Below are 24,522 nucleotides of genomic sequence, written 5' to 3'. Positions count from 1 at the left end.
TTACATATTCTAACAATGATCAGGCATCAATTACAATAGAAGAGGAGAAAATAGAAGCTTACGTCTACACCTTACAGCCTATGGAGAGAGAGAGAGAGAGAGAGAGAGAGAGAGAGAGAGAGAGAGAGAGAGACGCATGGGCAGACTGGGTCCTTTCTTGAGGAAGGGAAGGTGATGTCAATGGCCGAGAGAGCTGCGAGGGTGACATTCCTTTGCTCTGCTCTAGATTTCACAGAGGAAGGAAGGAATTTCACTTGCTTGGTTCTGCTACGTGGACTGCAATAAGAAATATATATATATTAATTTTGTTTATTATAATAATAAAACAAGAGCAGTACTATCCATAAGCCTCACACCCTACACATCCACTTAAAAACATGTTATTTTACTTTTTTATCCTATTTTACTTACAAACATATCTAGAATCATTTTCATTATGTAGATAAAAAAATAAAATGACATATTTTTAAATGGATGTGCAAGGTGTGAGGCTTAAAAAATATTTTTAAATGTGATCTTTCTCTATAGTTATTTTAATAAAACAAATATAGAGAAAGCAAAAAGGAGACAAAGCATTGTAGAGGAAAAGCTCTTGTTTCAAACAAATATATATGTAAATTAATATGTCACTAAAAAAAAAGAGAAAAACTAATCCAATCGATGAATTTTGTTTTGTTTTTTTTTTTAAATTTATTTTTATGTAGTGATTAAGAATGTATTTTTTTAATAATGTTGTAAATTTATTTTTTTTAAAATATTTAAATATATGAAATGAATGAATAATAAATAAATAAATAAATAAAAAGACCAATTCGTCTTGATTGCCGGGGAGCCATTCTCGTGCTACAAAATCCAAACTTTGGTAGGGATACGACTCGTGGGAGAGAAGAAATTAAAAGAGCTAAAGATCAAGGAACATTCGTGTTGTAACTATGGCTAAAGTAAACACCGAACTTTATTCTCTTATTTTGCAGGAGGTGGAATCCGGTTTCTTTCATCTGCTCCTTACCGAGTGGAGTGTTAACGGGCTTAATTCCTTACCACAGCAACAAGTAAAACTGAAAACAAGGAACAGATAATCAAGAACTGAATGAATCTTTACTCTCCAAGTATGGAATCCAACCTTCACGTACAACTCCCTCTTACATTCGACACGTCACCCTTCTATTATTCCTTCCAGCTTTCGTACACTTCACTCCATTCTGTTGCAGTTGATGCCGTGTCATCCGTTGTTATTCCGTGGATTGTATTAGATATTTAGACTCTATTTTGATCAAGAATATTTTAGATGATTTTTAAATAATAATAAAATAGTTTATAAATAATATCGAACTGTTTGTGAGTAAAAATGAAATAGTTTAAAAATATCTAAGAACAATTGTATTTTTTCAATGGATCCTTATTAAGATTTAATCCATATAATTAAGTAGATTGTATTTGAATTAATCCATATGATCTAATATTTATTATTTGACACAATAACCCATAAAACGAATTAACGTAAAATTGGTGATTATATTTTGAAAACAATATCTTTTGATTCTTTTCTTTGAAATGCGTTGTCTCCTTTTTCTCTTTGTTTTATTTAGTAAAAAACAATTGAAAAAGAAAATATTTTATTATATATTTGAGAAATGCTTTAGATCTTAAATCTGACGTAGGGGATCACACGTCACACAGCTGACGAACGAGGCCTAGCAGAGTCTACGTCTTAGCCAACGTTCCCTTTGGCCTTTATATAATAATCTATCCTTTTAGGCTTTTTCGATTAAAAAATATTAAAGTGCAGCACCGAACATTAACGGAGATCAATATCGGAGCAACAAATTTGCAAGTTCGTTCCCTTTCCTTGTTTCTTTCTCCAGGTACGTACGTTCGTCTGTCTATATATACTTATGTGTAATTAAGTTGTTATTACAAATATTACACGTACATCATTTTAATGAAAGAAAAAATTAGCGTTTCAAGGTTTACGCCCAATGTTTTGGAATGGTTCTATATATGAACCATCTCTATATATCCTACGGTGGATGCAATGATCTATGAAATTTAATCTCTTCTACTCTTGCATAAATAGTTTAAATTTATTTTTATATTTTATTTTTAAAATTTTTGAATAATTAAGTGTTAAGTTTTTAGCTTTTTTTAAAGTTCTTTTAGTTTCGATTTAATGTTTCAAGTTAATGGAGGGCGTAATGATAAAGAAAATATTAATGCTACTGGAGCATTCACAACTTACCGCTCATATGACCATCTTGATCTATTAAAAAAACACAAATACAAAATGAGTAGAGGGAACTTAGAGTTTATATTTGAACATTAAGGTTCAGTCTGGTCGAAAAATGCTATAGACCGAAAACCAAAATTCTCATATACTATGGATCGAGACCGACTACCATTATTTTCAGTCTGGTTTGGCTCGGACCAAACCATTTGATCTAGTCAGTTTTCCAGTCCAGACCAAAAATCTTTCACCCCTAATCTAGAGTATCATTCCATACTCTAGTTTTTGTTCCTTGTTGCAGTAGTCTGATGGAGAATTTGTTTACCTCCTGAAGCAAAGTTGAGTTATTGAGTGCCCGAACATTTGGGATGCACCATCTAGTGGTTGAGCATGGATCTTTGACTTGTAAATGAGAATAAGTGATGACAAAACCCTTATGAACTAAGGAGTTCCTAAATCGAAAAGAACTTGAACCATCTCGAATAATTCATTGGCTTTCTTTATGAATTATGGGTAGAATTTACATATAGTCTTCCACATTGGTGAATGGAAGTCCTTGATAGCAAGGCACTCCCCTAATGCTTTAGCACCTTCTATATTGGAATGCAAGAAAGAAACCTCAAGATAAAGGGATGCTTGATTTCTAGCTTTTGCACCTTTTATATTGGAATGGAAGAAATTAACAAGTATCCCTTAAAACACTTACGTTAATCCTATTAAAAAAGCATGTTTTTCGTACATCTTCCTTAATGGCACAAGATAAGCTAATGAAATCATCCAATCTAGTTTAGTGGAAAGCATAATTTGTCTTAGTTGTTACATGTTAGTGCCAATTTGTATGTAAATACATGGAGTAGATAGTTGTACTATTTCTCTAGAATATGAGGCCTACTCTCTATTCGTATTAACAATTTAGTAGCTTGCATTTTTCTACTAGAAACTTTTGTTAAAATTATTGAGAAATTTTATGTTTTGTATTAGGAAAAGAGACTTGTACTACTTCTTTACAAAATGAGCAGGAAGACACTGTCCAATCGTATTGAGGAATTTGAGGGAAAGCATACTGGGTTGAGTAGAAATGCTAATGAGTGTTGTATGTATAAAGTGCATGAGCAGTTACGTAACGTAAACGAGAAGGCTTACAAGCCTGTTCTGCTTGCCATCGGTCCTTACAACGATCAAAGCAAGGTTGGCCAGGGGTTTATGGAAGAGCATAAATTGCGCTACCTACATCAAATGCTTAAAAGAAAGAAAGGAAATGTAGAAACATATATTGCAACCTTGAAAGAATTGGAAGAAAGAGCTCATAATTGCTATGGAGAACACATTAGCCACACCCCAGAGGAGTTTGTAGAAATGATGGTACTTGATGGGTGTTTCATTATTGAGTTGTTCCACACGTATAAAACAAGAGCTCTTTTAAATGACCCAATCTTTCAAATGAAGTGGGTGCTTTCTAGAATAGCTCGTGATCTACTGTTATTTGAAAATCAACTTCCATTCTTTATTCTGGATAAATTGTTCAGGATGAGTGAGAGTAACAACACACTACTTCGTAACAGATCCAAGAAGCTAGGAGAACACGTTGTCGATATCGATGAGGAAAAAGATGGAATTAGCGTTGAAAGCTCTACCTCCACAGCTCAGGTTATCCAGACACAACTTAATGATCTTGCCCTCAATTTTTTCTCTTGCTTTTTACCTTTTGAATGGAATGTCGATGCATCAAGTTATAATTCAACCAAAAAGATTAAGCATCTACTTTGTTTGGTGCATGAAGCTCTCACACCTTTGCTTCTAGAGATGGTATGTGAACGTTTAAAGGTCGGGTTTAGATTCAAGAACACAGAGTTTGAGCATCTCCTTGGTCTCATACATGCAACCATTGGTATTTCATTACTTGATATGGAAATAGATCATGCGAGAGAACGTCAAGAGGCAGAGATATTTAAGCACCTATTTGGTCTGATTCGTGAAGGTATCATTCCATTACTTTCAAAAATGGAAAATATGAGGAAGGCAATTTTTTACACCAGTGAATTTTAGAAACCTGGATTCCAAGTCAATATGGTAGAGATTGAAGATTGGGAATCAATTCCATTTGGCTCAGAGTTTCAGAAGGCTGGAGTTGAATTCAATATGGCAAAGAAATTTAAGGATGATGGAGATAAGATTTGGAACTGGTTAACAATACCTTATGCCACTGAACTTCAAGAGGCTGGAATTGAATTTGACAAGGCAAAAAAATTTAAGGATCTACTCGCTCATCGAAATAGGAATGAAGACCAAAACTCAAAATTGTGTGAAACAGGGACGCAAATGGATGGAGTTGAATTAAAGACAATAGAGAAATTGAAGCTTCTACTTTGTCTCAACAAGATTGAAAACTGGAAGTTAGTACCTTGCGGCAAAGAGCTTCACGAGGCTGGAGTCGAATTTAACAAGGCAAAGAAGTTTAAGCGTCTACTTGCTCTTTGAGAGATTGAAGTCAGGAACATACATGGTGCCACAGAGCTTGCAAAGGCTGGAATCAAATTCAAGAAGGCAAAGAAATCTAATGTGTTTTCCATAAAGTTCAACAATGGGCTAATGGAGATTTCACCTTTGAGCATAGAAGATCATACAGAGACTTACTTACGAAATCTAATTGCATATGAGCAATACTGTCATCAAGATAACGATGTGAATTACGTCTACAACTATGTGCATTTCATGGATCATCTCATTAACACTCCAAAGGATGTTGAGTTACTCCGTCGAAGAGGAATTATCCATAATAATTTGGGTGATGATGAAGTTATTTCCACCATGGTTAACAAGCTTGGTCACTATGTTAGATTTTCAACCAACATTTATGCTAGAACTATCATGGATGTGAACGTGCATTGTCGTAGACGCTGTAATGTATGGATGGCAAATTTAAGGTGCGATTATTTCAACAGTCCTTGGGCATGGATTTCATTTCTGGCTGCTTTCTTATTGCTTGCACTTACAGTTATACAAACCATATTTTCCATTATTCATTAGGTTTGTCGTGCAGTGTGTTAATCTTGATGTTTATTCTCGTAGTTAAATGTAATAAATATCGAATAATAAGATTTTACAAATTAAGAGTGACTTATTATCTTTTGTTGAGTTATTTATATATGAATCATGTTTTATTGAATGAAATTGATTGTGACACAGGCAAGTGCTCAAGCTAAAACACGAAATAGGCTAAGATGGATCATAAGACTGTCTGTGCATCCATTTTAGCCTATTATGTGTTTTAACTCATGCCCCCATTAGTGCAATTAATAGCACTGCTCTTGAATAACAATGTGGAATGAAATTTCTCATTGCTTTGGCAGTCGTATGACAAGTCTACGTATTATCTAGCAGTGTTATTTCTCACATCATTAGAAGACCACCATAGCGGTAAGGCTACGTATTATCATGAAATGTTATATATCATTCTTCTTGCCTTTTGAGATGCAAAATTACTTATCAAATTTTTATACTCAATATTTGTTAGTATGTTACTTTTGATGGACAATGCTAGGGATCCCACTGGGACCTCCCGCTTCTTTTTTCTTTTTTGTTTTAAGTTTTTTTTCCTTAGTGATTAAAAAAGAAGAAAACTCACAATGCTAAGTAATAAAAAAAAAAAAAAAAGGAAGCAGGAGCTATAGCGGGATCCCAAGCATTTTCCATTTTCAATAGATAAAATGGCAATCCATTTAATCTTTCTTGTGGCACAGTTGAATGTAAATATGATTTTATTAATTTTGGTTTTGAAAAGCTTCTTTCTTCGTGTGCAACGATCACAATAATTGTCAATAATATTGTATAAGCAATGCATGCAACTGGAAAAGAATCTAACTTTTTAATATAATCTAATGTTGTTATTGGAGTACTAGTATCTATTTGCAAAACCTTTTTTTAATACTTTTAATTCTGAAAACAAATCTAAACCAGGAATATTCACCATGTTTTAGAAAACTTTCCAAACTAAGAAACTTTTTTCTCAAATGATCATCATCCTCTAAAGATCTTAGTTTTTACAAACTGAATAAAAAACCAAAAATATTTTCATAAATTGTAACTTGTTCGAACCTAATTTTTAGTTGCTTGAAAAGCTTGATCTACTATATATATATATATATATATATATATATATATATATATATATATATATATTATATCTAAAATAACAATTCTGAAAGATTTTTCGCAGATTGTGGCGCAGTCTCATCATCAAATTGTTTCTTTGTACAAATTGTTCGCTTTTCATGAAATGTTGGTTCTATTTTTATTTCAATTGCAATTTCTTTAGCTGAAATTAAAGCAGACATGAATCCAGTTTCTCTATAATTTTTCAAGTAGGAAATAACTAAGAAAATTGCTATATAGCAACATCAATATCATGTCATACCAAATAATATTCATACCTAATAAAAACTCAAAATTTTCAATCCCATTGTTGCTAAGCATGTGGCCCCAACTCCTTAATTGTTTTAGGATCTTCACTAGTGTTTGCTAAATGAACTACAAGTGTAACCTTGGAAAACCCCAAACAAGTTAATATAGAACGCAAAATAAAGGCAAGCAAGCAAGAAATGGCTAGAAAACAAGATTTGACGGATTAGTGGTCTTGATCATGATGGATTTCATAAAGATTTCAATGGATTCCATGCTAAATTCCCACCTTTTTTATGGTCTCTGCCATGGAAAGTGCAGTGATCAATTCAATTAATGCTGATCATGATTTTGTTATTTTCCCTTTGTTACATAATCTTTCGAGTCAATAATCATAATGTCATGTGCAGGGCCACTCCAATCAAACTCTAGCCACTTGTAATTTTTATACTAATCCATTAACTAAAAGAAATTAATTTCCAATCAAAAGATGGAAATATGATCCATCTTTTGACCAATTATATGGTCTGCCTATTTGTAGATATAATTGCTATATAATTGGCTCTTAAGAGATATGGACTTTGATCGATCATATATGAGTAGCAGCAAGATCGTACATATAACTTCATTTTCCTCTTATTAGTTTCGAATACTGAATTGGCTCATATATGTTATAAAAAGCTAAAAGAGTATTGCAATCTACTTTCTCTTAATTTCCGTTGCCTTTTATAACATATAATATGAGTTGAGTGGAATTGGATTCCCCAGCCTAATATTTTTAGACATTTTTCCTCTGCCATGGAATTTTTTAACAAGTGTAGTCAATTCAATGTTTTTTCTTTAGCTATTCCAACGTTATTTTTTTCTTCGAGTCATCGTATATATATGTTATAAAGTCGTCATGTATGTATGCATTGACGTAAGAATATTCCGAAAGTGTAGTCAATTCTGTGCAATTAATTACTTGACCTAAGCTTGCATGGGAAAGAAAATAACATATATATATAGAGACTTTTCCAAGTCTTGATCTTGCCCTATAAGTTTATAATCCTTTAATTGGCGAATATATATATATATATATATATGTCACATAAGTTTATAATGCACCATGTCATTGAGGAGGGCGATGAAGGGTAATAGAACCATAGAATATATAGCATCAGGCCTTCGTGACCGTTGGTAAAGGGATAATTTTATTAAGTTTCACAAGCTACATACCAACGATTATTGACCAGAATCTACGCTAGCTTACATATATGTTTTAATGTCAGTCTAGAGTCCTTTTTTTTTTCTATTTTTTTTTTGTTTTGTTTTGGTTTTTTTTGGTGCTAATTAGAAGCCTGAGAATATATGGCCTATGTTTGCATCAATAAGTAAGCCTATGTGTTAGGCAAGATTTCCTCGATCCCTTTCCCACCCAGAATAATATGTATCTTGATCATAAATTATAATGTGCATCTTGGCCCTTGGATTGTGGAGGCATGAGCTCCCATGTTAACTTCCCTTGCTTTTACAATCTATAACCTTGACCTAATGTAATCATCCGGCCCAATAATTCTAAGATAAAAATATTGATAATTTTTATTAGGTCTAAATTATATTTAATAGGCAATAATTTTCTCCATATTTTAAGTCTCTGCTGAATCTCAATCCATAGTTCTTGTCGGTAAACTAGACATCAGAGTAATTCAAATTCCGATCAACACCACAAGGAAACAATAGATCCCCATGCCTAACCCTCTAAAGAAGCCCTTAACTTAGAAGTACCATTTTATCATTACCGATAAAAAAATAATGAAATGCAGCTGGTAATAAGCTTCCACCAATATTAATATTGTTCATCAAACCCAAAAGGCTTTAAGGCATTTAATAAATAACTCCATTGAAGAACTACACCCAACAATACGCCTTGACCACATCTACTTTTACCATATATATATATATATATATATATATATATATTACATTGCAAGTTTTGCAACCCCCATACCTTAAAAGATGGTATTTTTAATGGTTATAAGAATAATGACTCTTCAAATAACTCATTGCTACTGTTCCTTTTAGGCCTTGTTTGGCAATATATGTTCATCTTGTCTCAAAACTCCTCACAATTTCCTTCCCAAATATTACTTAAACACAAAACACATTTTAATTCCAAACATTCAACTTTTGCATATAATCATTATTTAAACACAAAACTTTGTACAATTTTTCCAAACTTCTAAAAAAAATACAAAAAACAGTACAACTATTTCAAATTTTAAAATAAAAATTATATTCAAACAATTTTTTAACTTTATAATAAAACATATTAACTCAAAATTATCAAAAATTATTTAACTTTTTCTCTCTCCTTTCCAAAAGTTATCCAATAAAATATATTAACTCAAATAATTTCACAACTATTCACAAACCAATTTTACTACTGTGCACAAAACTCTTGCAAGTTCTCATCTTTCACAATTTCTCATAATCCACAGAATTCTCACAATTTCTCATCTCTTCCCATTAATGTTAAAGTATTGATAACTTTTTATGCAAGTTGATGTGAAATGGATGGTGTGTTTAATACATCAATAAATAAACTTGTAAATATATAATTTGTTGCTCAACAACTCTAATAATTAGCCAAATAAACGTCTTAATATTTAGGCATTCTAATGTCAAGCGCAGTGACGCTAGGCTTGGAATCACCTCTTTAATCTCTTAGACTTGAAAGTCTTTTCCTAAGCAGAGTTCTTTACGAAATGGACCATACGACTTAACATGGTCTGTTTTTTGTGAAAGTCATTTCTGAACAGTAGAATACAACTATTTCCGAAATGGACGAATATGATAAATGCTGATCATAAATGGACCACATCATCAATGGAGACGTAAAATATTGATAAGGACTTTGAGTTAGAGCAAATGTTGACTTTTATTTACTCATGTCGGTTTTTTGTTTTTCCTCTATATTGTTTTTTTCTCTTTAAATCAACATCATTAAATCACTCACAGAGATGCAAATGTTCAAACTGTTTTAACTTTTCTTGTCCTAACACTACAAGAAATTTGGCCTTCTCCAGCGCTCAAAATCGTCGCAAATACCTATAAGAATCGCTGCATTTGATCATTTTCGGCGATTTATAAATCGCTGCAGGTTCGCTGAAATCCTAAAGCCATTTTTGATCAATTGTGGCGATAGGTAAAAATCGTCACAAAAAACTACTATTTCTGGCGATTTTAGTCTGCCGGAAATGTTTAAAAAATTGACAGAAATGGCCTTTCGGTTGACCTTTAAAATCGCTGAGAACGACTATTTCCAGCGATATATATCGTCACAAAAACTTAATAAATCGCCGACAATAACTTATTATTTTTCTTAGCGATTTAAAATTATCGCTGTTATGAAGTATTTCCTGCGGGTAATTTTCGCCGTAAAACGTATTTTTGGCGACTTAATTTCGCCGCAAATATATTTCTGCTATGAAAAAATTATTTGCGGCGAGATAAACTCGCCGGAAAAGATGTTTCAGAAAATAAAAAAAAAAATACACAAAACAGTATAGAGAAAATATTATACACATCCAAGTTTTGCAGGCTTCACAATTTTACCTTACACTATGGATTGCCCTAATATTCTTTTTACATACTCAAAAAAGATCCAAAGATCTATAGTAACTATACTAAGAACTGCACCAAAACTAATCCCAAACTTGTTGAATGGGAAAAAACAGAGTTGAGTAAGATCATTGAACTTAACAACAAAGTACTTTAAAAAAACACATTTATAGGGAGCAGTACCATTGAAGAGTATCACAAGAATGCCAAATAAAATTTTCCAATTAACAACAAATTTAATGTAACTTAGTTAACTAGCTTTTTGTAGATTTTATTTTCTTGTCTTGCCAACAATCACATTGCAATAAATCAGTAGATTTAATTCTCTGTTCTCTTAACATTTCAACCTCTTATTTTTCATTTTCTATTCCTTTATTCCATCCCTCCATCTCAACCTCAAGAGGTGACATGAGAAGTACCAAGTGAACTTAAATTTCAACCAAAACTAGCTCTAAGCAACCAAAAACTTAATCCACAAAAAAGTAGTATCCACATCCAAATTGTATGTTCTTGCTCAAAAAAGATATTGCACAAGTGGGAAGCACAAACCCAAAAACAATACTGAATGTAGATCAAGATATGAACTAAATCTACTGAGGATATATCCTACTTGGAGATAAGGGACCCTGCAAATCTATAGTCTTGTTGACAAGACCTGCATGCACCTCTTTCACTTTGAATCATGCAGAAAAATGCACAAATACATAGTAGATGTACAAATTGATATTCGCTGGAAGTATTAAGCCTTTTTTTTATGAATAAACATGGTAGTAGCAGCTGGCCAAGGTTAGTACTGTATCAAAAGTGATTACAGTGGCATCCTATCTACTATAATACTTGGTAGGAGGTTAGACTAGCCTATGACAGGGATTGCCACTAAGAGTAAACTCACATTACACATCCAGCTGAGATATAATGTCTAAGGAACCTGGTGACAGAAAGGCGCGCCCCCATTTCCATCAGAGATGGTACCATGTGTTTTGCGTTGCTAAAAAAAGCACAACTTTTTCCAAGCATACTATGGGCAGCAGCCATGCCAGCCTGCCAAGAAGATACACTGTAAGATGCATTCAACCAACTATATAGTTCTTGGAAAGAAAAATACTGCATAGAAAGCTACAGGTTTGGCCACCATCATTCCCAAAGGCTTGGGTGTTCTATGTAGGAAGTACATCCTAGAAGAGGAACAATCTTTGGTCACCTTGTTACATCATATATCATTATAACTCAGAAATTATTGACCACTAGTCGCTACCTTTAATCCATCCTCATGGAAACCATAACCTGACAAAATGCAGAACAAAAACGAAAACAAATTTATAGGCCTGATTTCTTGTAGTGAGGGGAAAAACAAAAAAGAAAAAAAAAAAAAACCAACCTCAGCCAAGCTTGAAGAAGATGACTCCAGTTGAAGAGATGAGCTGTCACCATAAACAGAAAAAATGTCCTTTCAAACAATTGTCATGGATACTGGCACAAATTTATATATAACTTTTGCACAACTAGCGATCCAATTCAAAGTTAATTTACAGACCTAATATTAATTTTTCATATACAGCAGTTTAGAAAAAAAAAAAATTCCCCTAGCATTTGTGGAAGAATGCATTCCTACACTCATCCAGGTTGGCACAAATTTTATAAATAACTTTTGCAAAGTAGCAGTCAAATTCAAAGTTAATTCACAAAAACCTAACATAAATTATAATAGACAGCAGTTTAGACATGAATATTCCCTGTGCATTTGTGGAAGAATGCATTCCTCCACCCATCTAGTTTAATCAAACTCCAATGTTAAGTGATGCAAATAAAAGAGAAGATTTTCTAAGGATTTTCTTGGTAAGTTATAACCAATCAGCAGTCATTAATGTCAAAGAATTTAAATTAATAACAGTATAGTAATTAAACAAAGTAAACTATTGATCCAAAGTTACAAATTCAGTACCCCTTCATCCATTACCAACTGGGATCAACTGGGATCAGATGTTCATTCCTTTCTTCACCATAAACGTAGTCATTGTAACAAGCAGTTAGTAACTTTCCACTAGGTGAACATACTAAGCCTAGGTTCAGTTCTGAATTGTTGATATCATAGTCTTTAGATCCATCAATTTATAGATAACTGCAGACTAAAAAGGAGTTGCCATATGCTTAAAGACGCATTCCCGCTCATAAATGAACTTACTTCTGAGAGCCAGCAGCCCGGTATTTGTGAACTGGTAATGCATTTATATCTTCATCACTCATCGAAGGAGTTGTGGAAGTATTATCAGAGTCCAGTGCTCTGAGAGTATCATAATCTGAACCAAAATGAACAGAACTTTTCATCCACAGAAAAAATCACATATTGAAATTCAACCTAAACTGGAACACAAACATAGCCTTGCTAGGTGCATGTGGACCATCAATTTCCAAGAGGTGACCCCGTTATAAAAATCTAACAAATACATTTCAACAAAAATGAAAATACCTAGGTCATCAAACTCGTGGTCAAGAAGTGCAAGCTGGAGTCTTAGTCCATGTAATCGTCCTCATATATGTTACCTATAATATTTAAACTAAAAGCTACTTGCAAAAGTAATACTACTCTAACATATTATATATAGAACATTAATATATATTAATTGCACATGAATTTCTTCTTAGACTTGAAAGAAACAAAATAATAAATATTAATACATGTAAATTAATAGTATATGCATGGTTGATTGGTTCGAGTGATAGGACCACATGCAAATTGTAGACAAAGAAAGGAAAACAAAAAATAGTTTAAGATATATACTATATAGTATAGGAACAATTTAATAATTAATAGGCAAATTGCAAGCTGACCAGACAAAATTTTGTGAATACCAAAAGAACCAACTTCTTTTTCATTACTAAGAAGATGACTCAGGTCTAATACCAAAAAAGAATAATGCAAACGAAAAATGTAAGAGTAATGTCTTATGAACAATTAAGAGATTCAGATTAATACATGGTTCAAAACAACATATGCACATCTCATCTAAGCCAGAGAACAAATAAAAGGTGTGTGCGCGCACGTGCACGTGCTCACGTTATAAATATAAGCATATCACCAATTCTAATCAAATGAGATTGTATTTAGAAGAAAATCCATGCTAATTTAGTGCTTATGAATCAACTGAGAATGAAACTATTCACGCATATATATAATTAATTTTACTTATTAACAGGACTATAAATAAACAAGTCCTTAAAAAGTGAGGGTCTAAGCTTTCCCAAAAGCATGGGTTGCATGTGGAGCGTTTTGATCTTTCTAGTTTAAAAATAAAAAGTTTTTGTTTTATTTTTTTTTAATTTATCTTTTTGCTTCCAAAAGAGTACTTAAGTTTGTGTCAAATAACACCATGTACGTACTGTAAAAAACGTCCAAATTACAAGTCCAATGAATAATGAATCTGTCCATAGCCTCTAAGCCAAATGGGTAATAGCTAGGCCAGCCATCTCAGTTGTTTTTATGAAATCACTGCTTATCCGAAAAGTTTAAACCGATGGAAAGAAATAGAGTTAATTAATTGTATTATATTCTAATTAATATGACCTTTGTGATTGGAAATTCTATAAAGTAATATGAAAGATGAACATACCTTTAGTTGGAAAAGTTCCTGTCAACTGATTTCCGGCAAGATTCAGATTCTTAGAACATATTTGACCACAACCAATGATTTTAAGGTATTATCATTGAGGCAATTGTGACTAAGATCTAATATCTCCAAGTTCTCCAATCTTGACAAAAGTTTCCAATCTGTAATTATTTATTTTATATTAAAATGAAAAAAAAAATTATATGAGAATGAATTTAGAATAAAGTTAGTGTTATAGATCTTATATACACACACACACTCGTGGTCGTCAGAACTTCCCCACCAACAGTTTTATAATCTAAAACAATTTGAGAAAGCAAAATGCATGCCCCATTTGATATCTTAGTCTCTCAATCGGTCATGAATTTAGAAGATTATCATATATATAACACCTAACTTAATTAATTAATCGTTTGCCAGCATGCATGTTGTGCATTCTCTCATGATCTCTACCCACCTTTCTCCACTATTTCCATCTCCCAAAGAACCAAAACCCCCCAGCATGCACCTATCTCCTTCAATTCTCCAACTTTGAAAAACACTCTAGGCCCTTGAAAATAGCAATCTATTTCCTTCTAGAGCGCAATAAAATTAAGTAACCTCCAAATTACTAAGAAAATGATCAATTTAGTACTGAATTGATATCTTTTCTCCTGTTTCTATCTAATAGGCATGGTACTCACAAAACACCAGACTATGAACAAGCACAATGATATATTTTCTCCTTTTTTTGGGTACACACGTTCTAGGCTATGCTTCAAATTTTCACGCAGTGATCCAGGCTCGTTGAATATTGTAAAGTACCAAAAGCTAAAACTTGACAAGCTCACGTTTAGTGTGGAGAAATGAAACCAAGATAGGTTTAAGAAAGCACACCTATCTCCCTGCTCACTGTGCTCAGCAAAATCAAGATTCCATTCGCTAATCCTCTGATTGCAGCATATCCTCCAGTGGCGAAGGCCCTAAGAAGGTTCAGAGTCGCCGCGGATTGGCAATAAGCCCTTATTAATCTCTGGGGGTCCGTAATCCTTGATTTCTCATTAAAAGCATCTCCATTTATGTTGTCTCCTTTGTAACTCGGCAGTTTCACACCATCCCTTTCCTCAAATGGAGCCGATCTGGGTTTCGCAAACTGACCCACCATTCTCCCAACCCAAAACAGATCAACCCACCACGATTCGCACTGAACTCCTTGAAACTCTCGGCGCAGTCCCCTCCTTGCAAGAGAAAGGCATTGCCCACGGCCGCCTCGGCCAGCTTCTCCTCCAGGTGCCTCACCTCGCCAGCGAAAACGATAGGAGGGAAGGCCTCGATGGTCTGGAGCATCGAGTCCAGCTCCTTCTGGTCCGGGTACTCCGGGAGCTGCAACGCAGTCTTGGACTTCCAGGTCTCCACCGTCCATTTCAAATTCGATGCCGCGACGGGCAGTGTAGACTGCTTGGTCGAGGGCTCTGCAGCATGGACAGCCGATATGCGAGTGATCAGGGGCTTGGCGTCGTACGCTTTGGTGGAAGTGGGAACCAGAGAGTAAGTGGGTTGGTGATGGGGGTGAGAAGGAGGGGGTGGCCATGGAGGTGAGGTCGCGGTGGCCTACTGGGGCCGTTGGCGACGGGCTGTGCGCGGCGGAGGGTTGAGGGAGAAGAGGGACTGCGGAGAGAAAGGGGGAAGGGGGAGAGATGGCTGGAGGGAACGAAATGAGAAAACCTAAGGCGGGGGATTTAATTTAATGAGCTTTTCCGGCGCTTTTGACTCGCCGCTAATAAGTTAAAATGGGAGCATGTGTTTTTACAGCGACAATTTTTGCCGCAAATAGTTAATACTGCGACGATTTTCTTTAATCGACGGAAAATTAATGCCGCTACAGTTAATAATTTTATTGCGACGACAAAAATCGCCGCAAAAGATATAAATGTCACCGCAAAAGTAAATTATACATTTTTCTCAGTGATTTCCCAATTTCGCAACGAAAATCAAGCGGCGACTTGAAAATTGCCGGAAATAACCTTTATTTACAACAAATTTTTTTGTGACGATTTTAAAATCGCTGGAAAAGGCCTGATTTCTTGTAGTGTAAAAGTCTTTTTATGTGTACCGCCATTTACAAAATCATGAAATCCTTTGAATATATATATATACTTTTTTAATAAAAGAGGACGACACCTCTACTTTTCTTGGCAAACCTCACTAAGGGTGGAGGAAAATTGTAGAACACAATCAACCACAAAATCACAGACCAATACCAAAAACCATACAAAACAAACCCTCAAAATAAACAAAGGGAGCCCAACAAATTTAATTTCTAATACTAGGAAGCCCCATTATATATCTAATCTGATAATGCCCCTAAAAAGACTTGGTAAACTTTCACCTATGACAAACCTCCAGGTTAGACCCTCTTTACCTCTTCTTGCGAGATAGTCCGCAGCTTGGTTGCCTTCCCTGAATTGATGTACCACCTGAAAATTAATACCTCCTAGTTCATGTAGAATAGCATCCCAAAAATCCGATAAGTACTACAAATTGCAGCGATGGGTAGCAAGCCAGTCTACCACTACCTTGGAATCACATTCCAGATTAACTTGTCTACAACCCAATTCTTTGCATAGCACCACCCCTTGCAATAATGCTCTCAACTCAGCCTCAGTGTTTGTGCCGAAACCAAACTAAGTGGAAAAACCTCCTTGTATCTCACCCCTTTGATCCCGCAACACTCATCCACCACCACATCTTCCTAGGTTCCCTCTACAACCGTCGTCCACATTCAGTTTCCACCAACTGCATGGTGGCTTCGACCAGGCTAACACTGCTCTCTCATCTGGATGGTGACTGATCCGAATGTCCATGGCCTGCAATATCTGTTCATCAATAGGTGCTCAAGCCTTTTTATCATCAATTTCATTAACCACTTGGCCTAACCATAATCGAATGGCCCGCTAGACACTTGCTACATTTTCATGGGTTCCTTCCATTCGAGCTTTGCAGCGTCTTTGCCACACACAACAAGTAAGAATGCTTGGCAGTCAACCAATCAATAAACCCCTCTTGGTGGATTTTTTTGCACAGGACATCCAAACTTCAACTCCGTTCCACCAAGTCCTTGCATGTAAGCAAGATATCCTCAGCGCCACTACTGCCATGCTCCAAACCTGTTGTGCAACCTCTCCTGACGCAAGGACATGGTCCAACTTCCATAACTACTCCACAGGACTGCACTTTGTCATCAACTGATAAACACCTAAAACAGGCTCTCCACATACAAACCAAAATCTTTTTTGGCAAGTGCTTATTCCAAATCCAATCCATCCATGGATGTCGCTTGCCTTTGACTCGGATTAATTCCCATGCACTAGCCGAAGTGAACCGACCATCTTGAGTTGGCTTCCACACTCGCACAACATTCCCATGTCTAGTTGCACAAGTACTACGATGCACTTCCTTCGCCAGCTCCTACCCTACTAGTTGTTCTAACAATTCCAAATTCCAAGTATCACTAGACTAAACATCTTTTATTTGCAAAGAAGGATTCCCCACCATATCAACCATATCGCATAAAGAGCCATCCATAAACTATCTATCAAACCAGAATGAGGCCCGACCCTCCATAACCTTGACTTTGGTAGATTCACAAACATCTGGAATAACTGAAACCATAGATCTCCAGAACCTCAAACCAGACCTTTGAGATGTCATAAATGAGATATGTCTTCCTTTCCCATATTTAGACATAAGGAATCGAGACCACAAAGAATCCATAGACATAAGATGACAAGCCAATTTCATGTGCATTGCACGTTGTATTTTCGAAAAATCCCTCAACAAAACACCCCCAACCTAAAATGTGTGCCAGTATCGACGATTTCTTCAAGTTAAGCCTAAGAAATCAATTTCTAAGGAACAATTCCAATAACAAGAGAATAAATTAAAAAACGAAAAGGAAAAAACACTACACCAAGACCAACTATTCAAACATTAAATAAATAAATACTATAAATGTGTCATGGCACATATATTGGATGATGAAAGAATAAGGGATTTCAATAGCAGAGGAAATGAACTTTGAAGGGCCAAAAATGGTCTACGGTTGGGGTAGAACCACAACTAAGAGAGAGCGAGTGAGTGTGTGGGCAAAAGGCAAAATGAGGTTAAGGGTTGAAATCTTGTGTTGTTAAGTTCAAATTGTTAGGGACATGTTTCTCACCCTCACCCACTCCGTTCTGGATAAATTGTTCACTCCTAAAGTTAAGAAGGCTAGTGCAGCCTCTTTGGCCGAAGGATGCTACCAATGCCTAAGTTAGCTCTTACCAAAGTTATGGTCATTGATTATGTAGAAAGGAGAAAGTATCAGAGAATATGAACATACCATTAGATTTCTCTTCCTTTTTGTATTTGTATCATTGCTCCCATGGGGGGCTCTATCAGTTCAGTGGTTGACACCTTCTAGAGGGGATATACTATTGCATTTAATGCGGTAACCTCTTTGGGTTCGATTTTGGACTTGCCCTCTCGAGTGGGTCTACTAGTGCATTTAATGCAGCATGCCTTGCTAAGGGCCTGAGTGAACCCTCCCTGACACGTACAAATTCATCCTGTGGGCCCCTTTTCGAGTGGATGCATCATTGCATTTAATGTGGTGGGCCCTATGAGGATCTCGATGAATCCTCCCTGACGAGGGTAGGTTCAATCTGCAGTTCAGCGAATTTACCTCTCACCATTGCCTTCCCGAGGGGAGGTGGGCTGCCATTTTCCCCTTGGTGGACAAGGCCTTGTCCTCATTTCTAAATGGAAAACCTTAAGGCCATCTGCACAACCTACCTTTGTACATGCAGAGCTTAGTCTGGTAGGCTTTTTTTACAAGCTTGGTTAAGCTTTTATCTTTCAAAGTGCATTTTGGGTTTAATAGTTACCCCGTGAATTCTTGTCACGCACAAGTGTGACGAGAATTTCATCATCTTTTCCTTTTTTTGTGCGGTCTATGTCGACCCATTGTCATGATTATCCTCCCTTGGATAGAGTAACCTCTGTCAGTTCCCTTTTCCCCACATTCTTTCAACCCACTCATTTTGCAGAATCACATGTGTCCTCCTATGGCTAGTGAAACGTGTCACTCTAGGCATAAGTGTAGGTTCCTAACCGTTGCTTCCCTTCCTTATCTTGCTTGCTCCATACGATCACCTATTGTTCCTCTCTGTTGGTCCCACTAGCTCATGCGCATACCTCCATCCCGTCTTTCCTTTTATACTCTTCATAGTTGTCATCCTTTTTCTCTTATCCTCTCAATATCACACAACCATAGATGCCCTCTCTTCATACCTTTCATGGTAGTGCTTGTGGTGAGTTCCCAACGGAGCTCGCCTCTCGCCAAATAGGTTGCTTTGCAGTGCACTTTTAGTCCACCCCACCACTGTGTTGGACCTTAACTTTATGCGACATCTATATGAAGTCCTAGACGCTGCGGAACTGGTCCTGCCTAATCCATATCAGGGCGTTGTGGACTTGGAGGGGTTTGCCAAGCAAGTGGACCTTCATATCACCATGTTCTCGATGGGGCGACAATTCCTTTTTGCAGTCCCCTAGTGAGGTCTTGAACGTCTTGGGTCTAGCCCCATCCCGGCTTCTTCCAAACTCCTAGACGATATTGTTGTCATCTTGCTCGTTGTGGTGCTTGACCCTAGAACCTACAAACGACGAGTAGTCGAACCTTACAACTCACAAATTCCTTCACTCCCAAGCATTGGGCCGCAACAAGGGAATCTGTACAGCTTCTGCGCACGGACAGGCCTCTGGGTGACACAATTGGAGTGTTGCTTTTCACACATTGAGGATTGAAGTAGGAGGTTTGCTTTATTTCTGGGACCGGCGGGGAGTGCCTTGTAGGTGAAGTGAGACGAGATGAGTTTCTGGTGCGTGCCATATGGGGAGTGGTTCTCTCGAGGTGATCCCCTCTCCTCACTAAGTTTACTGTTTGGCTTTCGTTTACTCATGGGTTAAGGAGAACCCATAGGTGACTTGGTATGATGCCCTTCTCACCTAGGTGAACATTGACCGCTTCCTTATTTGTCTGGACCAGTCACAATTCATCAGATGCTTGTCCTTTAGAGTTTGGGAAGAAGTTTGTCTCATGATCAGAAGAGGCTTCCTTCCTCCTCTTCAAAATGGGAATAAAAGAGATCTCGACCCTAATAGGCAGGTTCTAGCATACAGGAGTGGTCCATAGTTGGAGTCGTCTCTCCTCTACCGAGGTATCAGGGGAGGACACGCTCCTCCTTCTTTGGCCCTTTCGGTGATGGAGGTAGTCCCAAAATGCTCCTCCTTCTCCCTCCCTTTTATTTATTATTCCATTGTTTTATGTTCATGGTTATTAAGTTCTTGTTTAAGTTACAAATACTATTGGTATTTTGATTTGATTTTGCTAAATGTAGAATACAATCAAACAACAAAATAGTTCTTCTGGACTTCATTGTATCCTAAAGACATTTTGTCTTAATTCAATGCACACCAATCAATTTAAATTAGAGGAGGCAAAAATTGTCTTAAGGAAATCTGTATTATTACATGCCTTTGAAGCAAAAATCCAATTTCATTTTCATTTCAATCTTTTCCAACAAAAATTACAACATATTTCTTGACAGCCCTATTCAATTGTCAGCTCTATCCATTACAAATATAATTCTCAATGTGATTTGCTTTGTTTTTGTTACGTTACATCAAATGTTATCTAAATTTTTTTCAACAAACTTGCATTAAAACTAAAAGAGAGAATACAGGAGGTGAGGGATGTCGGCGAACACAATGGTGGGACCCGTGTAGCTGTCCGAAGATTGAAAGGAAACAAATGGACATTTCCAAAATAGTGGAAGAAAAAGAAAAAAGAAAAACATGAAACCGGAGGACTAGATTGGAGAAGGCTACTTTGTAGTGGCTGAGGAGCTGTCGAGCTCCTCCCTCCCTTTCGGCGAAGATTTTCGATGGAGGTTTTGGTTAAGGAAATTGATATGAACATAACAGAGAGAAAGTGTTTTTGAGATTACATTTGAATTATTATAACACACCTAAAGATGTTATCTTAATTAATTTCATCATATAATCATTTAAATAACATCAAAGCCTTCCATCCATTTTAGCATGAGTTATTTTGTTATTATAACACACTTTTCCTCATGTCTCATCCCTACTAAAATTAGGATTTTTTTGTAACATATTAATCTATATTTCTATAACATTTAATTCTTCAAAACAAAGAAGGCCAAACTTCTTCAGCTTTTCACTTTTCGTGGCAGACTCACCCCGTTCTTGGCTAACGACTACTTGGGAGTCTACCTTGCTCTCTATCTCCACCACTCCTAGTATTCTGGCCATCGCCAATTCGGCCAGCAATGCTTCATACTTGGCTTCATTGTTGGTTTTCTTAAAGGCAAGCTTGATTGCGTAGTTGTGTTCTTCGCCAGACTCTATGACAATATGCACCCCTACTCTCCTGCCAGCCTGGCAAGATGAACCATCGACGAAGACCTGCCAGAGCTATCCTATGGGTGTTGTCACTACCTCCACCAGGAAGTTGGCGAACTCAACTACGAAGTCCACCAGTACTTGTCCCTTCACTACAATGCGAGGGACGTACTTCATGTCAAACTCGCTCAATTCGACAACCCAGTTCATTTGGTGGCCTGAGATGTCTGATCTTTGCAAGACCTTCTTGAAGCGTGTATTGGTGAGCATCTTCATCGAAAGAGCTTGGAAGTATGGCCTTAGCCGCTTGGCTGCGATCACCAACGCGAATGCCATCACGTCCATACACAAGTACCGTGCCTCAGCTCCTCGAAATGCTCGACTTGTGTAGTATATTGGCTGCTACCAGCCCTCTTTATTCCAAACCAAAACTGTCGAGATGGCGTGTCTAGATACTGACAAATACACAACTAGGTTTTCGCCGATTCTGCTTGGCTAAGGAGTCAGTTTGCACCTTCTGCAGAACTGTGAAGGCTTTCAGCAAGTCGGCTAGATGATTCTCGAGCCTTTTGCTCTTGACCAGAAAGCTGATCACATATACCTCCATGTTGCAGCCTATTTGATCCTTGAACATCCGGTTGACTAGTTGTTGGTACGTTGCCCCTGCATTTTTTAGCTTGGTAACAATAGAGTGCTCGGTCTCGCTTTCTCCTTGTCATTCGAGTTCATACGGATTTGGTTTTATCTCGAGTAGGCATCCATGAAACTGAGCAATCGATGGCCTACTGTGGAATCTTTTTTTTTCTTTTTTTCTTTTAATTTTTTGAAGAAGAGACAGGATCACATGTCCAAGAGTGACTCCCTCCCAATTTTATTAAGAAAACCCTCACTTGTGGCAGAGGAATACCGTGGTTACAAAAGACAAACCTTATGATCAAAGAAAGACATTAGAAAACAAACTGAAAAACAAAACCAAATAAAAACTGACCAGCTGATAACACTAAAGGACTATACTCAGATGCGAGCCTCTACAACTCAAGAGAAATCTAAACTAATATTCTTACCTGAAGCGCACATAAGGCAAAGAACATTTGTCAAGACACAACAAACCTTTAAGTCTACACATAAGAGAGCTATGTGCCCAAAGATCCATACACGAATTATGGGCTCCTTCTTTGGCAAAATAATTAGCCACCATGTTACATTCTCAAAAAACATGGCAAATACGCGCATTAACACTTCAAAGAAGATTAAGAACCTCTTCCAAAAAATCCCATAAATACCAAAAAGAACATTCCCCACGTTGAATCCATGGAACTATCATCAAAGAGTCTGTCTCAACCATAATCCATGACAGCCCCAAATCCTTACATAGTTTGAGACCATCCCTTAAAGCCCAGAATTCAGCAACAACATTAGTCTGGCACTGATAGTGATGAGAAAAACCTGCAAATAAATCCCCTCTATGATCTCGAATCACACCCCCCCCCCCGACAGTCCAGGATTTCCTAATGAACAACCATCTACATTTAACTTCCAATACCCACTATCTGGGAATTGCCAAGCAAAAGCTCTAGCTTTAATATACTTCGGCGTAATAATAGGGCATCTAATACTTTAATAATGTCGTGGTCCCAAGAGGAACAAGACCTGAATTTCATCGGCACTAGGAAAACATTCTTAATCTGAAGTAAAATAGCCGACACAATATTCTCCCAAGAGGCCTTCCAATTCTCCATAGAAATCTTACACTGAAACAACCAAAGACACCAAATAATCAGGTTCAGGATAATTCCACATGCTATCCCCAATTGAGAAGAACTTTTGGCTTTCGACCCCCAGAGTGAAGCACGATCAAACATACTTTGCCCACTTCTATATCTAACCTCTAACCTCTTAGAGAAAAATTCTCAAACTTTTTCAGCCAGAAAACCAGTACCAAATAAGTGTTCTTCGGTTTCAATAGCACATTTATCTATACAACAATAACATCTAGATGCTAGACAAATACCAAGTTTATTAATATTCCCATCAACAGGTAGCACATGATTCCAAAATTTCCAAACAATATAAGAAACTTTGATAGGAAGACCTCTAAACCAAGTCCATTTTGCCCAATCAGGCTGTGCCGAGATAAGTCTTAAAATATGCCATGCTCCCTTAGTTGAAAACTGAACATCAGACGAAGGAGCCCAAATGAAAATGTCAGGACCCTATTTTAGCTGCACATTTGCTTGTAAAATTTCACTACATAACTCTTCCCCAACCAAGGCTGTTAGACGAGGAACATTCCAACCACCTCGAGAAAGCAAATCACAGATCTGAAGCAATGGATCAATCACTTGAATTCTATCAGCAAGCACACCAGATGGGAGCCAAGGTTCAAACCAAAAATTTAATTTACCTTCCCTAATTTTCCATAAGCCATGTTTAAAAAGCAACGGTACTCTATCAATCACACTCCTCAAAAAAGAAGATCCACAAGGAGACCGAGCAACTTCTAAAGGAGACATGTTCAACAGATATCGGCTTTTAAAGAAATTTGCCCAAAGAGAATCATTCCCAACCAGCTTCCAAGCAAACTTTAGCAATAGTAAGTCCTGCACTTCCTTCAAGAAACCCAAGCTCTTTGTTTCCTCCCCATCCTTGGACCCCCATAAAAATTCTGACAAAATCTTTTGAATATCTCTAAACACCATTTGCGGAATTTTCAGCACAGAGAGAACATGAATCGGCACACAATTAAGGACATACTTCAATAATACCAATCTTCCACCAAACGAAAGAAGATTTCTTTTCCGTCCTGCCACTTTCTTCTGGATTTTCTCAACAAGCAACTTCAACATAGAGACAGTAAGTTTGCCAGTCTGTAGCAGAACCCCAAGGTAAGTACAAGGGAACTTATCCTCAATAAAACCTGAAAGTTGTAACAACTTATGCTTCCTAGTATAATTTATTTTGTTAGAATAAAACAAACTTGATTTTCTACATTCATCCTTTGACTCGAAACAACTTCATATAATTTCAAAGTTTTCAAGAGCTCTCGTGTGGTGCTCCCGACCCCCATGTAAGGAAACTCGGGAATCGAGACGCCCGAATGATGACAACATGGTCACGCATCCCAACGATATTGCCGAGTGTGTGTATATGCAACAGTATACAATGAACAACGCAGGGGATACTTTAAGTAAGTCGACTATGTATCAGAATTGTTAATACAAATTTACATAAGTAAAACGTTATAAA

At 36.6% G+C, this 24,522-nt stretch overlaps 1 protein-coding gene and 1 pseudogene across 1 annotated transcript; one reads left to right on the top strand and one right to left on the bottom strand.

Annotated features, from left to right (window-relative positions):
- Positions 1 to 1,791: 1,791 nt before the first annotated feature.
- Positions 1,792 to 4,270, top strand: LOC118349063 (UPF0481 protein At3g47200-like). Its single transcript, XM_035692588.1, has 2 exons — positions 1,792 to 1,865; positions 3,206 to 4,270. Exon 2 carries the CDS (start codon positions 3,236 to 3,238, stop codon positions 4,268 to 4,270), a length of 1,035 nt encoding a protein of 344 aa, XP_035548481.1. The 5' UTR covers positions 1,792 to 1,865; positions 3,206 to 3,235.
- Positions 4,271 to 13,942: 9,672 nt separating this feature from the next.
- On the bottom strand, positions 13,943 to 21,612 carry LOC108991225 (annotated as a pseudogene).
- Positions 21,613 to 24,522: the final 2,910 nt, after the last annotated feature.

The sequence above is a fragment of the Juglans regia genome, chromosome 7 (assembly GCF_001411555.2).
Source record: "Juglans regia cultivar Chandler chromosome 7, Walnut 2.0, whole genome shotgun sequence".
NCBI lineage: Eukaryota > Viridiplantae > Streptophyta > Magnoliopsida > Fagales > Juglandaceae > Juglans > Juglans regia.
Note: the sequence above shows the minus strand (reverse complement) of the source record. Positions and strands in the feature narration are given on the sequence as shown.

Excerpts from the sequence above, each read along its gene's own strand:
- LOC118349063 (XM_035692588.1), top strand. The coding sequence starts at position 3,236 with ATGAGCAGGAAGACACTGTCCAATCGTATTGAGGAATTTGAGGGAAAG.